Genomic DNA, 16692 nt, shown 5'->3' on the forward strand with positions numbered 1-16692 from the left:
GTGCCATCTGGGAAGCCCCTACTGTTTTAAAGAAGTTCAACAATTCAAGTTCAGACAAACTGTTTCTTCAACACCTTAAAAAATATGTGAATACTATCATGAAACCTTTGTGAGTAGTGTTTAAGAATACACAGAAAATATTAAAAATGTCAGAAGACTTCAAATTTGGATAAATGTTGTCTTGGTTTTAAAAAATAGAATAAAAAAGAACCCCAGAAACACTGGACTGCTGAGCTTCACAACATTTGGGAATGAATTAGTAAGTCGATGATTTTTCAGTGCATAGAAAAAGAAATCATTAATCAGCAGGAGTCAACTTGGATTATGTAAGAGTAAGTCATACAAAAGTATGTTAATTTCTTTTTTTAATATGTTAAAATAAGTCATACAAAATATGTTAATTTAGGGAGGGTTGGTCAGAAAAATGCTAAACATAGTGTTTATTTTTTTCATTTCAGCAAAGTTATTTAAAAGGAGTAAAATATCACTCTAGTAGAAAATTTGGAAAAGATAGTAAAAGTATTACAGCAGATTGGGTAATAATATATAAAATAATTTCTAATGAACAACTGGAAAGTCTCTAATGCCATATCAATCATATGGGCTTGTCTTATTTCTCTATGCTTCATATTAATCACTTAGATGTATAAATGGGCTTCCCTGGTGGCTCAGATGATAAAGAATCTGCCTGCAATGCAGGAGACCTGAGTTTGAACCCTGGATCGGGAAGATCCCCTTGAGAAGGGAATGACTACTCACTCCAGTATTCTTGCCTGGAGAATTCCATGTATAAACAGAAGTCTGACTTATCATTCGCATATTTCCAGAAGCTGGAAAAAGTAAATGATCTCTTATTTCTATGAAACCTTCTTGGATACTGTTGGTCTGACTCTGGAAGTGTCTGATACCCTGATGGAGGGATTCTAGTTCTCATGGTGGGGCTACTTCTCTATGTCTAATATAACTTTGTCCCAACCTACAAAAGATAGTTTTGCTTTTGTCACTATTCTGAGCAAGTTGCATGATTTGCAAAGCTTCCTTCAAGATCTAAAACCCTCCCTTGATGTTGCTTGTGTTTGCATGCATGCGCAGTCATTCAGTCGTGTACGACTCTTTGGAACTCTATGGACTGTAGCCTGCCAGGCTCCTCCGTCCATGGGATTCTCCAGGCAAGAATACTGGAGTGGGTTGTCATGGCCTTCTTCAGGGGATCTTCCCTGCCAAGGGATTGAACAGGCATCTCCTGCATCTCCTGCATCGACAGGCAAATTCTTTCACCACTGAGCCACATGGGAAGCCCTTGGTGTTGCTTCTCTCCTAGTAAATGAGTCCCTCTCACCTGTCCAGGATGCTATGCCCCCAGTAGAAACTCTCAAGAGCCAATGGTTGTCCTGCCTGAACTTCTGATGATCTCCCACCTGGACTCTTAAAAGCTGTGTATGCCTTTGTCATAATGCCAACTGTTTGTGTGAATTACAAAATAAGAATAATAATAGCACATAATACTACTGCACAAAGTTGTTGTGAGGAAGACAAGGCTTAGCATAGCACCTAACACAGAGTAACCATCAATAAATTGTTTGTGGAACTGAATAAAATTCAAATGTTTGATGAGTTATATAAGTTTAAAATATTCAAAGACAGATTATGCCAGACCAAAATAATAAACTCCTTTGTGGAAATGTTGATATTAGAATTAGACCGCTTCATGGAAATTTTGATATAAGAATTAGACCTCTGTCACGATGCTTGATAAAGGAATCCTGCATTAGGAGGGAGGTTGGACTCGTATTTCATTCCACATAATTTTATGTGCATATAATTTGTCCCAAAATAATAATTTTTATTCTTCAGAGATTCAAGCATAATGTCATTAACATAATAAACATTCAGTATTTTATTTGAATAAAAAATAGCAATAGGTACTCAAAATACTATACCTCCATGACACCAGCTGAAGAATATGTAGAGAGCTATTGCCACGTCCCAATGAATTGTGACCTGATTCATGCCTGAAAGCAGAAAAAACTCTTTGTCGCTGTCTAGAAAAATATGAAAAATGTTTAAACTGTAATATTTAATAAAACACTAAAAGGCATAACATTTTTTTCTAACAGTTGTTTTTGATGAGAAACTTTAATTAGGAAGAAAGGAATGAAGGAAGGAAGGATGGGAAGGGAGAAGGAAACAGGGCAAAGAAGAGTCACTGGGTGTGAGGAGGTATAATAAGGTGGAGGAGTAAAGCAAAAGAATGGAATTTTATACCCTTCAAATATCAGTATGAATTACCTTCATAGGACATTCTGACCCTTGATAAAATATAATTTCTCCTGATGTTGTCTCTCTCATCAGAAATCTCTTTCTGCTCTAACTCATGATCCTCAATCCTTCTCCTGACCAGGTTCACATGTCTATCAAGCTCCAGAAATATTAGTCTTTCAGGAAAAGCCAAAAAGGTCAGAATTTCCAGAAAAGAAAAGCATTCAAAATGAAGAAACAGGAAATGAGACAAAACCTTATGTGTTATCACCAGTTAGAAATCCCCTTTATCTGCAGAGAGTTCAAAAGAAACACATTCTAGAAATTCCAAACAATATTGCCATTAGTTTACATCTGGAGTTACATTATTCAGTTAAACAGTTACATGCATTATTAAATAATTAAGGTATTCAATAATCAGCATTATTCAGTTATTTTTATCTGTTTAATTAAACCTGAGCCTTTCATATAAAACAACAAAAACTCATAACTCATCAAATGGCACACAATATTTCATTTTTAAAAACTGAGGTCCCAAATGATTTATGAATATAAAGATCCCTTTCATGATTTGTTAACAATAGTAGATCTCCTCTTTGTAAATGATAGGCAAAACAAACCCTGAAATATTCCTAGTTAGGAGTTAACTACTCATCTAATAGAATATACACAATAATATCATTTAAAGCGATATGATATTAGATAATATTACAGATTCAGCTTCTCTCAGTAACTCTGTATGAAATATCATACAAACTAATAAGAGAAGACAACTTGGCCCGTGGATTTCCAAAAGGAAATATAGCCGTTTTTGAGTATTCAGAGATCATTATCTCTTTACCTTACGATCTGTTTGAAGCACATAATTCCACCTCAGAGCCAGGCTGCTACCCTCGTATCTGCGTCATGTCTTCTTTCCTCACTGCCTGCCTGTCAACGATCGCTTCAGGTTTTCAGTGATGAGGCAAATGGAAATATCTGCAAAGCTCCGACCTACATTTCAGATTCTTGAAGAGGAACTCAAAACCGTCCAACTCAAAATGACTGGCTCTTATGTCACTATTTGGGAAAACCCAGATTACTGAAAGTGAACTGCTTTGTCAGTACTTTTTTTTTCCTCACCTTAATTTGAAATAATCTCATCCAAGAAGTAGAACGCATGTTTATGTTTAATCTTTCAAAATCTTTGACACCAAAGATACAATGCTTAGTTTTAATTTGCAACCAACATTGATATCCACTATAAATCCATTTCTTAAGAAAAGAAAGTTTAAAAGCTACTATTGACCATTCATTTATTTAACAAGCATTTTTGAGCATCTCATATGTGCCAGGTATTGTTTGGGGCATTAAAGATATAATAATGATTAACTACAGAACAGCTGCTTTATATATTGTATTGTTTATAATAATAAAATTATAGATCAGTGGCTTTAAACTATTTATTCATGGTTTAACAGGATCCTAAAGTGAAAGTCGTTCAGTTGTGTCCAACTGTTTGCAACCTCATGGACTATACAGTCCATGGAATTCTCCAGGCCAGAACACTGGAGTGGGTAGCCTTTCCCTTCTCCAGGAGATCTTCCCAACCCGGGGATCGAACCCAAGTCTCCCATGTTGCAGGCAGATTCTATACCAGTTGAGCCACCAGGAAAGCCCTAACAGGATCCTAAGACCAAATTTTAAAAAAAAAATCAATTATTTGGTTGGTTTCTAGCAAGCATCACCAGGAGACCTTGTGGCACACCTTTTCTTCTCACCTCCTTATTTGTTCTACACAAATATCTTTTCACTCTTCATTCGGCTTTCTATCATAAATGACGGTTTACATTTCCTCCATTTCCTCATTTCCTCCACAGTGAATTTCTTGAAGTCAGAAACTCCATGTTGTCTTTTTAGTTTTTTGCATCTTTAGTATCTAGCACATTAGAATATTCTGGGGAAACGTTTAAACATTCCTATGCTCAAAATTATTGTACCCAATGAAATCAGAATTTCTGTAAGTGGAAGTTGAGCATCAGTATTTTAAAAAAACCTCTCCTGGTGATTATAATGAGTAGTCAGGGCTGGAGACCACCAGAATACATGAATAAGAGTGTCTTTGACTGTTAACTGGGTTTTAATGACTAGTAACAATTTTCTAAACTATGAAGAAGGGTATGGGAAAACATTTAACATGCCAAGAACAATGGTTTGGGACTGGCAAGTTGTTTCTGTAGGCTGAAGGATTTGAGCTAGAAAATTAGATCAGTGGCAGAATATAATGGGCTTTGTATTCTTGTCTGTCCTCCACGCACTCAGGTGTACATCACCACCTGACTATTGCTGGTCAGGCTATTGTTCAGTTGCTCAGTTGTGTCCAAATCTTTGCAACCTCATGGCCTGCAGCACGCCAGGCCTTCCTGTCCTTCACTGTCTCCAGGAGTTTTGCTCAAACTTATGTCCACTGAGTTGCTGATGCCATCCAACCACTTCATCCTCTGTTGCCCCTTTCTACTCCTGCCCTCAATCTTTCCCAGCATCTGGGTCTTTTCCAATGAGTGACTCTTCGCATCAGGTGGCCAAAATATTAGAGCTTCAACTTCAACATCAGTCCTTCCAATGAATATTCAGTGTTTATTTCCCTTAGGGTCGACTAGTTTGCTCTTGCCCTCCAGGGGACGCTCAAGAATCTTCTCCAGCACCACAGTTCGAAAGCATCCATTCTTCAGTGCTCAGCCTTCTTTATGATCCAACTCTCACATCCATACTTGACTACTGGAAAAAAACATAGCTTTGACTCTATGGACCTTTGTAGGCAAAGTAATGTCTCTGCTTTTTAATATGCTGTCTAGGTTTTTCATAGTTTTCTTCTAAGAAGCAAGCATCTTTTAATTTCATGGCTGCAGTCACTGTCCACAGTGATTTTGGAGCCCAAGAAAATAAAGTCTGTCACTGTTTCCATTATTGCCTCATCTATTTGTCATGCTCGTCAGGCTACACAGCTGAAAGAAACCAAACAACAACAACAACAAAACCCCAACTTCCTTTATCTGAAAGTGTCAGAGATAACAAAGATTGTTAGGCAGAGAAATACATAATCAAGTTGGATCTTAGAAAGATATTTCTAATTACTGCATGGGGAATTGAATGAGGATAAAGAATCCAGTTAGGAGGCTATGGAAGAGCCAAGGCTGATGAAGACCTAAGGCAAAGCAAAGGCAGTGAGAACTGAGAGGTGGAAACACATGTGAGGGCTCCAGGGAGTCCCACTCAACAGGAGTTGTACAATGAACAACCTGTGTGGGGCTAAGAATTCAGGAGTACAAGGCGTGACTCTGGTGGCCGTTTTGTTGACTCAGGAGATAACAGTATTAACTGAACACACAAAAGGAGGCGTGAGGGTGGGAAAGTAGTCAATTTGGTTCTGATCATACTTGATTTGAAGGGCCTTCCAGCATGTTCAGAGAAGACTGTCTAGTAGGCTGTTAGAGACACTGGTAAACTTGAGAGAGAAGTTTGAGCTGGAGATCTAAATTTAGAAGATTTCAGCATGTCAGTAGTATTAAAAGTAAAATTAGAAAAAGAGAATTCAGAGAGAACATCCAGAGAGATAAGGGAAAGGAGTAGGAGGCCAAAACCATAAAATCTTGACCAAAGTACAGAAGAGATACAGGAAGAAGTGCATGACAAGTGTCAAAAGGTCAGAGATTAAATATGATAGGAACTAAAAGGCAGTGTTGAATTTGACAATAGTCAGTTCCCCCTGAGAAGAGTTTCAGAAAAGAAATGAAGGTAGAAAGAAGATTGAAGTGAGTTAGAATAGAAAATAAGGGAGAGGACATCATCTAGTATTTCAGGAATTTGGACAGTGGGGATGAGATTGATGGATGCTCACTGCAAGTCAGTATCCACTTATTTATTTTAATGGGGGCTGGTGGTGGTTCTCAACCCACTCTTCAGATATTTTCCATGCATATCTTTGGTGAACAATCCATTCAAATCTCTGTTGTTTTTGTTGTTTAGTCACTAAGCTGTGTCTGGCCTTTTGTGACTCAATGGTGTAGCCTGCCAGGCTCCTCTGTCCATGGGATTTCCCCAGGCAAGAATATTGGAGTGCGTTGCCATTTCCTACTCCAGGTTCAAATCTTTAGCCCATTTATATTGGTTTATTGTTTTTCTTATTATTGAGTTTTGAGAATCTTTACATGGTTTGAAAACTAGCCCTTTCCTGGACATGTGTTTTGTCCTAGTCTGTGGCTTATTTTTTTCATTTTCTTACCAATATCTTTTGAAAGAAGTTTTTGATTTTAGTGAAATCCAATTCATTAATTGCTTTAATAATTTTTTCTTTTTATTTTTGTCTTTTTAGCCTCTGCTTATATATTTTCATCACTGGATCAGTATATAGTCTTGCCTAATGTGTGTTTCTGTTTAAAGACAATCTATATTGTTGACTAGCTAACATCGAACTCAGGGTCAACAGCCCTATAATTCAAACCTGAACAAAGCTTACCTAACATGGATGTTCTTTTTAATGTACATTGCAGACTTCTTGCATTTCGGAGCACTAGACAATACTTTAGGACTGTATTTGGGGGCCATGTTAAATAGTGAAATCACCAAAAAAGAAAATCACAAAATGTGAAAAATTTAGTACTAAATAGACTTGGGGCTTCCCAGGTGGCTCAGTGGTAAAAAATCCATCTGCCAATGCAGGAGATGCCAGTTTGATTCCTGGGCCAGGAAGATCCCCTGGAGAAGGAATGGCAACCCATTCCAGTGTTCTTGCCTGGAAAATTCCATGGACAGAAGAGCCTGGCGGGCTAGCATCTATGGGTTCCAAAGAATCAGACACCACTGAGCACACACACCCACACATATAGGTAATTATACACAATATTTTACTTTCAAAATTTTTCTATTTTGGAAGGTATCTTTTCACTGTCTTATAAGCCCACAAGTAATAAATCTGGTTTATTTACTAAATATCGCACAATTTCAAGTTTTTCTGTAGCATTTGGTAAAAGTTTGGAATGGTTGTTGGATAAGGTAGGAAAAGGATATTGAGTGTAAAATGTATGATCTTGAAAGCAGCATATTAAATTAGTAAGTATATTTTGAGTTACATTACAGGGTAAATACATTATGCAATATTTGGATTTTTTCCAACTTAAAAAAGTATACTTTAGGGAATTTCAAAACAGAAGGGAACTACATAGTCCTTATGCAGTTGTGCTTTTCTATAAATTTACCTGCCTATTGTGGATTGAAAATATCTCCAGTTTTTCTGTGCATTGGCAACAAACATTGTCATAAACTGACCACTATTAATAGAAGGAACTCCTTGAAGTGGATTGGTTAGGATCTTCCAGTTTAAGAAGTACATCTGGACCAAGACCTGAAATGTTAAGCTGTTGCCTAGCAACACTGATCTACCCAGTAGGGAGGAGGCCTAGAGGAATCTATCTTGCCTCAGAACTCAGATGACATATATGGGGAAATGAGAAGAGCGAGGAATGGACTATTGACCCTTGAAATGGGAACTTAGTGACTCTCCAACTCTGATTAGAGGTGGAAAACCTACCACCTCTATACAGGGAAGTGATATGGCAGTCCCAGCATTTTTAAATGGGCCTGGCTTAAAGCAGATAATCTCATTAGAGAAGAAAACTAGGGAAGTCTTGAATTTGTGCTTGCATCGCAGGTACACTATTTCTACTTTGATTATTACATTTCTTTGAAGTGGCTTTAGTAGGGGAGAACCTCTGAATATTATCATGTGTAAAGCTCCTAAGGCATCCCTTTGAAGGTACCACTAAATATGCAAATCTCATTAGGTAGACCTGATTTGGGAGGCTTAAAATTTGTGCCATAATAATCTAGAAGTTCTGTATGGAATAAGGTAATCAATATCATGAAAGGGTGGGGAGATTGATGGTTGGTGGGATGAACTGTTTTTGAAGGAGAGAAGATGACAACAGCTACACGATGAAGTCAGAGAAGCCCCTAATTCATGGATATGCTCAGGGCAGATATTTGTACATATCTGCATAATTGTTGGTAGCTAGGATACAGTGGTATAGCCCAGTCTTTCTCTACACATGGGTGGAAAACAGGTATCCCCATTTGAGAGGGCTTATCTTACTATAGGGCCTCAAGTGTGACTGGATCCCTCCTCAGTGACTGCCTGGGGAAAGACACATATCCACCCTCCTCCTTGGGCAGTCACCAGTAGATCCAAGATGATAGAAGAGGGCCTGTAGAAACTGCAACACAAATATAAGATAAAACGGGAGGGCTTCTTTTTCCTTAAGCAAATAACAAGGGTTATGCTTAGAAATAGTCTTCCCCAGTGGCTCAGACGATAAAGAATCTGCCTGCAATAAAGGAGACCCGGGTTCAATCCCTGGGTCAGGAGATCCCTTGGATAATGGAATGGCAACCCACTTCAGTATTCTTGCCTGGAGAATCCCATGGACAGAGGAGCCTGGCAGACTACTGTCCATAGGGTCACAAAGAGTTGGACACGACCAAGTGACTAACACTTATTTATTAGTTATAATTTGAAACAATCTGTCAATTCATGGTAGAATGAAAGTCTAATTGTTTAATAGATGTTTGGTTAGGTAAGTGACTTCCTCCTCTCAACTTCTTCTCTAAACAACCAAAAAGGAAGCAACTGCATGGGTTGGCCCCCTGAAATTAAGGGTGAGACAAGAAAAAGCCATTGAGACTGTGAACAAAGCTGTTCAGTGAGCCAATCCTCAGGCCTCTTTAAGGCTGTTTCTGTATATACCGCATTAAGGGGCTTGAGGTTGGGGTAAAGAACCCTTTTGTGTTCTCCAATGTACTGATATTTGTATGTACAATTGAAATGAAAAACTTATTTGGATAATTGACTGCGTTACCCCGCCCTTCTGTTGTTACAGGCAGAAGAAAGGGGCTACATGTTCCTTAAGTGCCTTCTATGTGACATCATAGACTGGCTAGGGCTTGTGACTACAGAAGAGGATATTATTGGCTTTCAAGGACCCTGAAGTAGGAAAGAAGATTGTGTTTAAAAGTTACAGTAGAGAAGGATAAAATGGTAATAGAAAGATGTAAAAGCAGGGGAGCAGAGAGGAATACACAGGAGGTTCACACTTCTGCAAGCTTCTGCCCTGAATGCCAACTCCTACAGGGCAAAGTTTACCTGATCTGTGTCAATGACTCAGAATCGGTTTCTCACCTGTTGCCTCCAGTTTGATCTTACACTTGTGACTCTCAACTAGATTTTATGGTACCAAATAACTCTGGTTTCCCTGCAGATCATTAGATCTTTTGCCTTTTTAGGGCACCGGCATGCCTCTTTCAACTGCCCCTACTGCTGTCCCATCACTGTCCAGTGGGTTTGGACCATACCGTATCACTTTGCTCCGCCAGCAGTGCCCAGCTCACTGTCTGGGTGTGCTCTACTTTTCAGCACTCACAACTGAGTAATTACAAAAAGTACAATTTCAGTTCCACAGTTTTAATTTAAGAAGGTAACAGAAAATATTACTCATTTCAGAAAACTTTTTATCAAAAATGTTGAACTTGTTTTTCTAACTTCCTGGTCTTGAAATTATGTTTTCATTATCTTGACAACACTTTTACCTGGAAAAACTCATTCTTCAAACATGCCAGAGAAAGGAGGTGTTATCACTTTATTAATTTTCTCAACTACTGAATTAATAGTGCCATTATTCATAAAGAGTTATATAGATTCTTTGAAAAGAAATAAATACCATAAATCTTTTGACTCATCCAAAGGACAGTGCCTACATGCAACTGCTCGACATTTCTCGGTATCAAACACCTTACAGTTCATTCAGCTCTGTCAGAGGAATGGGTGCTACTGGCTGAATCATCACCATTTCCTGTGAGGTGTGCATTAAATGTCAACTCTACCTTACTTCCTATAAACTTTTTAGAGACTTAAGAATGCTCAGAAGTGGAAGTGAACTCAAAACCTTCAAAGTACACACTGCTATATGCAGAATGGCTAACTGACAAGTACCTACTGTATCACACATGGAACTCTACTCAATGTTTTACGCCAGCCTGGATGGTGGGTGGGGTGGGGTGGGATTTGGGGTGAATGGATACACATACATGTATGGCTGAGCCCCTTTGCTGTTCACCTGAAACTATCACGACACTGTTAATCAGCTGTACCCCAATACAAAATAAAGAGTTTAAAATTTGGGGGGAAAAAAAACACCTTCAATATACAACTGTAGCTCTTGGAGACTTCACGCATACTTTTAAAGAGATCAGTTTCAAGATTTTTAACTTCCTAATGTGCCCTTTCCTAAATTTGATTTCTCTGAGAACAAGCTGGGTTCATAGTAGTCATTCTTTCACTTCATAGAATGGTAGCCCTCCATCCCAAATCTCAGCATTGTGCATGACCCTGGGTATAATTAACGCCAGGGTATCAAACAAACAGAGAAATGGGAGTACTGGTTTCAGGGAGAACTCTTTGAATAACTAATCAAGGCACTTTAAGTTCATAAGGTTTCTGATCTTTTCTTGCATTGCATACGTATTTTAGAAAAGTGAAGCTTATTAAAATACCGATATTTCAGCTCATGTTGACTTACTCTGAATTTTAGCCAATTTGGGATACTTGGGCCCATTTTGGAATAGTCGGAATGCTGAACACCACGAGCAATATGGGAAACTTATGATTATCCTTTTAAATGTAAATAAGATACTTGATGGACTATGATTTTTTTTTCTGGATACATTGGATAAAATTCATGTGTAAAATTTTACTTGGTTTATTTCAGATATGCTGTACTTTATTGAATAAAAGATCACCAAAGAATTGATGCTTTCAAATTGTGGTGCTGGAGAAGACTCCTGAGAGTCCCTTGGACTGCAAGGATATCAAACAAATCAATCCTAAAGGAAATCAACCCTGAATATTCATTTGGAAGGACTAATGCTGAAGCTGAAGCTCCAATACTTTGGCCACTTGATGAGAAGAGCCCACTCATTGGAAAAGGCCTTGATGCTGGGAAAGATTGAAGGCTAAAGGAGAAGAGGGCAGCAGAGGATTAGATGGTTAGATAGCATGACCAACGCAATGGACATGAGTTTGAGCAAACTCCTGGAGATAGTGAAGGACAGGGAAGCCTGGTGCACTGCGGTCCTTGGAGTTGCAAAGAGTCGGATATGACTTAGCAACTGAACAACAACAGCAATTGAATAAGGCAGCTGAAAGTCATGTTATCAAACTATATCATGGCATATTTGTTCCTACTCAGCCTTGTCTTGCTTATTTCATCTTATAAAATGTTCAATAATTTCTATTGTCTATTTAAAAGGAAGCGAACTCTTTTAGACTTGTGTTTAATAGTTTAGAGGTTCATTTAAAAATATGCAAAAGGGTACATTATTTTTAAAGTTAATTTTAAGGGTATTTAAGAAAAGCATTTGGAAGACTACTATCCTAGTGCTCACCTATACACAGTTCAGTTCAGTTCACTCGCTCAGTCATGTCTGACTCTTTGCGACCCCATGGACTGCAGCACGCCAGGTTTCCCTCTCCATGACCATCTCCCAGAGCTTGCTCAAACTCATGTCCATTGAGTCAGTGATGCCATCCAACCATCTCATCCTCTGTTATCCCCTTCTTCCCCTATCTTCAATCTTTCCCAGCATCAGAGTCTTCCAAGGACTCAGTTCTTCACATAGGTGACCAAAGTATTGGAGTCTCAGCTTCAGCATCAGTCCTTTCAATGAATATTCAGGACTGATTTCCTTTAGGATGGACTTGCTTGATCTCCTTGCAGTCCAAGGGACGCTCAACAGTCTTCCTCAACACTACCATTCAAAATCATCAATTCTTCAGCGCTCAGCTTTCTTTATAGTCCAACTCTCACATCCATACATGACTACTGGAAAAACTTTAACTATATGGACCTTTGTTGGCAAAGTAATTGTCTCTGCTTTTTAATATGCTGTCTAGGTTGGTCACAGCTTTTCTTCCAAGGAGCAAGCGTCTTTTAATTTCATGGCTGCAGTCACCATCTGCAGTGATTTTGGAGCCCAAAAAAATAAAGTCTCTCACTGTTTTCATTGTTTCCCCATCTATTTGCCATGAAGTGATACTATACTAGCCAAACAAAATCCATATGGGGAAAAATACACCAAAAAGTGGTTTCTTTGGATTATGAAATTATGGATACTTTTTCTTCCTTTTGCTTTTCTATAACTTCCTATTTTTTAGGATAAGCATATTATGTATGATAATTTTTAAACATTGAAAAATACTAAACACATTAAGGACTAGGAAGTCTTTAAAGGGGAGGATATAAAGAGGAAATTCTTTCCTAGTCAATTCTAAAATATGAGGCAGCTGGAGGGAATTATATGCCTACTGATGGGTACATTTTATTTATATAAATCCAACTAAAGTGGAGGGGGAAGAGTTTTTATCCCATTAAATTCTTCTTCATTCTTCTATCATCTTCTTTAAGAAAGATCTTGAGACTTTAGTGACTCAAAAAAAGAAGGCTGTACCAGAAATTCAATAACAGTAAATATTTTTAAAATTGAGGCATAATTGACAAAATTGCATATAAAGTGTACAATGTGATGATTTAGTATATGTATACATATGTTAAATGATTACCATAATCAAGCTAATCACATATAACCACATCTCCTCACATAGTTATTCTTTTATCCTTCTTCTTTGTGTGTGTGTGTGTGTGTGTGTGTGTGTGTGGTGTGTGCGAGAACACTTCAGATCTAGTCTCTTAGTAAGTATGCAATATGGTATTATAAATATATTCACCATGCTGTACATTAGATCGTCAGAAATTCTTCATCTTATAAATAAAAGTTTGCATCCTTGGATCAATATCTCCCCATTTCCTCCATCCCACAGCCCCTGGGGGGCTTCCCTGGTAGCTCAGTTGGTAAAGAATCTGCTTACAATGCTGGAGATCTGGGTTCGATCCCTGGATTGAGAAGATCCCCTGGAGTAGAGAAAGGCTACCCACTCCAGTATTCTGGCCTGGAGAATTATATGGACTGTATAGTCCATGAGGTTGCAAAGAGTTGGACATGACTGAGCAACTTTTTCACTTTCACTTCACTTTCACAGTCCCTGGGAACTACTACTCTGCTCTCTGTTTCTATGAGTTTCATTGCTTTGGGTTTTTTTTAATTCCTCATATAAGTGATACCCAGCAGTATTTGTCTTCCTCTGTCTGCTTTATTTCATTTTGCATAATGTCCTCCAGATTCATCCATGTTGTTGCAAATGGCAGGATTCTGTTCTTTCTCATGGCTGAATAATATTCCATTGTATATATACATCACATCTTTTTTATCCATTCATCTTGTCAGACATGTAGGTTGTTTTCATATCGTGATTATTGTATACATTGTATATAAAGGCAATGCACATGGGTGTAAAGGTATCTCTTCAAGATACTGATTTCAGTTCCTTCAGATATATACCCAGGGATGGAATAGCTGGATCATATGGTAGTTTAATTTTTAATTTCTTAAGGAACCTCTATACTGTCTTCCCATTGTACATTCCATCATCAGCAAGATCATTAACAATGAGTTGATGGCCTCCCTGGACCAACTGACGCAGACAGCGATGATGCACCAAATCAAGCCCACCACCCAGCAGAACCTGGCCCTGCAGCTGGCTGAGAAGCTGGTGAGCCTGGTGGAAAACAATGAATGGTGTTTGACCATAAGTGTGGTGGGTACTTATGGTGGCAACTTCTGAGACCAGAAAGATGGCTACTGCAAAAACGAGGGCTACATGCACCGGGATGGCTACTGCCAGCAGCAATCTCTGACAGCCTACTGATTGCTTAACTTCTGTCTGCAATGCCCTAGATCATTCAACCTTTAGGTCCAGCTGCACCCCAGCCATTAAAGGTCTATTTAGAGTTGCTACAGTTCCTGCTTGACGGCATATCGCCAGGGAGGATTACTTTATTTACTGATCATATTCCTGATTTTCTATCATGTGAGGGTCACAAGGCTCAGGATACAGGGATGGCTTGAGCATATCCCTGACTTCAAAGAGCTTGCTGTTCTTTGACATTTGACAAAAAATTTTAATAACATGTGATAAGTTATAACAGTGTTGTTTTAAGGTAGTAGAGATATTGAGTAGGACTTTCCTGGTGACTCAGCCTGCAATGCAGGAGACCCAGGTTCAATCCCTGGAAATCCCCTGGGGGAAAGGACTGGCAACCCACTCCAGTATTCTTGCTTGGAGAATTCAATGGACAGAGGAGCCTGACAGACTACAGTTCATGGGATCACAAAGAGTTGGACACAACTCACACACAGACACACACACACACACTGTCTTCCATAAAGGCTGTACCATTTTACATTACTACTAACAGTATTTAAGGTTTTTTTTTTTTCTTCACATCCTCCCTAATATTTGTTATTGTTTGTTTTTTTGATAAAAGTCATTCTAACAAGTATAAGGTAATATCTCACTGTGGTTTTGATGTACATTTCTCTCATGATTAGTGATGTTGAGCACCTTCTCATTTACCAGTTGGCCATTTGTGTATATTTTTTTGGAAATATGTTTATTCAATTTCTCCGCCCATTTTTTCATCAGCTTGTTTTTCTGCTATTGAGTTATATGAGTTCTTTATACATTTTAGATATTAGTCCCTTATCAGATATGTAGTTTGCAATTATTTTCTCTCATTCTACATTTCTGCCTTTCCTTTGTGTTGATCATTTTCTTTGCTGTGCAAAAGCTTTTCAGTTTAATGTAGTCCCACTTGATTACTTTTGATTTTGTTGTCTGTGCTTATGGTGTCATATCCAAAAAATCATTGCCAAGACCAATGTCAAGGAGATTTTCCCCTATGTTTTCTTCCAGGAATTTTATGGTTTTGTGTCCTGTATTTGTCTTTAATTAATTTCAGTTAATTTTTTGAATGATGTAAGATAGGGATCTAATTTCATTATTTTCCATGTGGATATCCAGATTTCTCAGCAACATTTATTGAAGAGACTTTATTTTCCCTATTTGTGTACTTTGTCAATGATTACTTGATCGCATATGCATGAGTTTTTTCTGGGATATTTCTTCTATTCCATTGGTCTGTCTATTTTTATGCCAGTGGCACCATATTGTTCTTTTTTTAATATAAAGCATGATTTAAATGCTCCTCTTCAATTTTTATGTTTATGTGCTCAGGGGGGATTTGCTGGTACATCCAAAAAATGACTGTTGTTGTTCAATCACTAAGTCATGTTCTACTAAATTATGTTTTTAGAACAACCATTTTAATACTCTAATACTCAACATTCATCAAATTCTCAGTGACATTTCAACTTAGTGCTGGAAAGAATGCAGGAATGGACTTGAAAATTCAATGTATAAGAAAACATACCATGTTCTATTGTCTAGTCTTCATGAAGCTTATATTCTAGCATGGGGAGACAGACAATAAGTAAAATAAATAAGTGAATTATAGTTTTAGATAGTGTTACCATTTGGAGAGAAATAAAGTGGGAAATGCAGACAGAGTTCAGTGTGCTCAGAGAAGGTCTTGCTGGAATGTGATGTTTGAGCGAAGATCTGGTGGGCTTGAGTGAGGGGCTGTGGGTTTAATTTGAAGAAGTGTGCTTCAGACAGGAAGAACAGTGAAGGGGACAGATAGGGTAAGAAAAGAAGCTCTGGGCTGCTTTTGAGTACAGGTAAGGAAGCCAGTGTAGGAGGAGCTTAGTAAGCAAGGGGAGATGAAAGCAGGAGATAAAATCAGAAGGAAATGAGGTTGGAGAAGAAACTGTCATGAAGTGGGGTGGTGAGTGATAGTGTCAGGCTGTGTGGGCTTTCAGCTCTTCTGACAGTTGAGATGAGAAGCTATTAGAGTGTTTTAAAGAGAAGAATGACCATGATTTGACCTGAAGGATTCTGGCCTAAGCAACTAGAAAGGTTGGGTGAAGTGGCCATTAGTTGAGATGGGATAAAATATCTTCTTCAAGAGGAAGATATTTTGCAGAGGAATGGGGTAGGGAATTTGGAATTTATTCTAGGACATGGTAGCTTTAGAATGTCTATTAAGTATCCAGACAGGGATGTTGAATAGCCAGTTGGTCATATCAGTCTGAAATTCAGAGGAGGGATACAGATGAGATACAAAAATTTAAGTGTCTTCTGCACATACACAGAATTTAAAGCCACAGGCATGAGTGAGATTACCAAGAAAGTATATATAAACTAGAGATAGAAAAGGGAAGAAGTCCTAGGACTGAGCCCAGAACATTCCTATGTAAAGATATAAAGAAAAATAAACCAAGGCAAATTTTCTATCTTTAAGAAAGTTACCTGAAAAAAAAAAAAAAAAAAGAAAGTTACCTGAAAATGTATTTACTTATGATTGGAAAAAAGAATTAACTATATATATCATA

General features: G+C 38.1%; 1 protein-coding gene across 1 annotated transcript in view; it reads right to left on the minus strand.

The window, feature by feature from the left end:
* Positions 1–3204, minus strand: part of IL23R (interleukin 23 receptor) — a 67183-nt gene extending 63979 nt beyond the window's left edge. The window contains exons 1-2 of the mRNA XM_043876033.1: positions 3101–3204; positions 1941–2012 (exon numbers count right to left, since the gene is read on the minus strand). Of these exons, the coding sequence (XP_043731968.1) occupies positions 1941–2010 (70 nt within the window). The 5' untranslated portion in view covers positions 2011–2012; positions 3101–3204. The remainder of the gene's footprint in view (positions 1–1940; positions 2013–3100) is intronic.
* Between the last annotated feature and the right edge of the window lie 13488 nt (positions 3205–16692).

This window comes from Cervus elaphus, chromosome 20 (assembly GCF_910594005.1).
Source record: "Cervus elaphus chromosome 20, mCerEla1.1, whole genome shotgun sequence".
NCBI classification, from domain to species: Eukaryota; Metazoa; Chordata; class Mammalia; order Artiodactyla; family Cervidae; genus Cervus; species Cervus elaphus.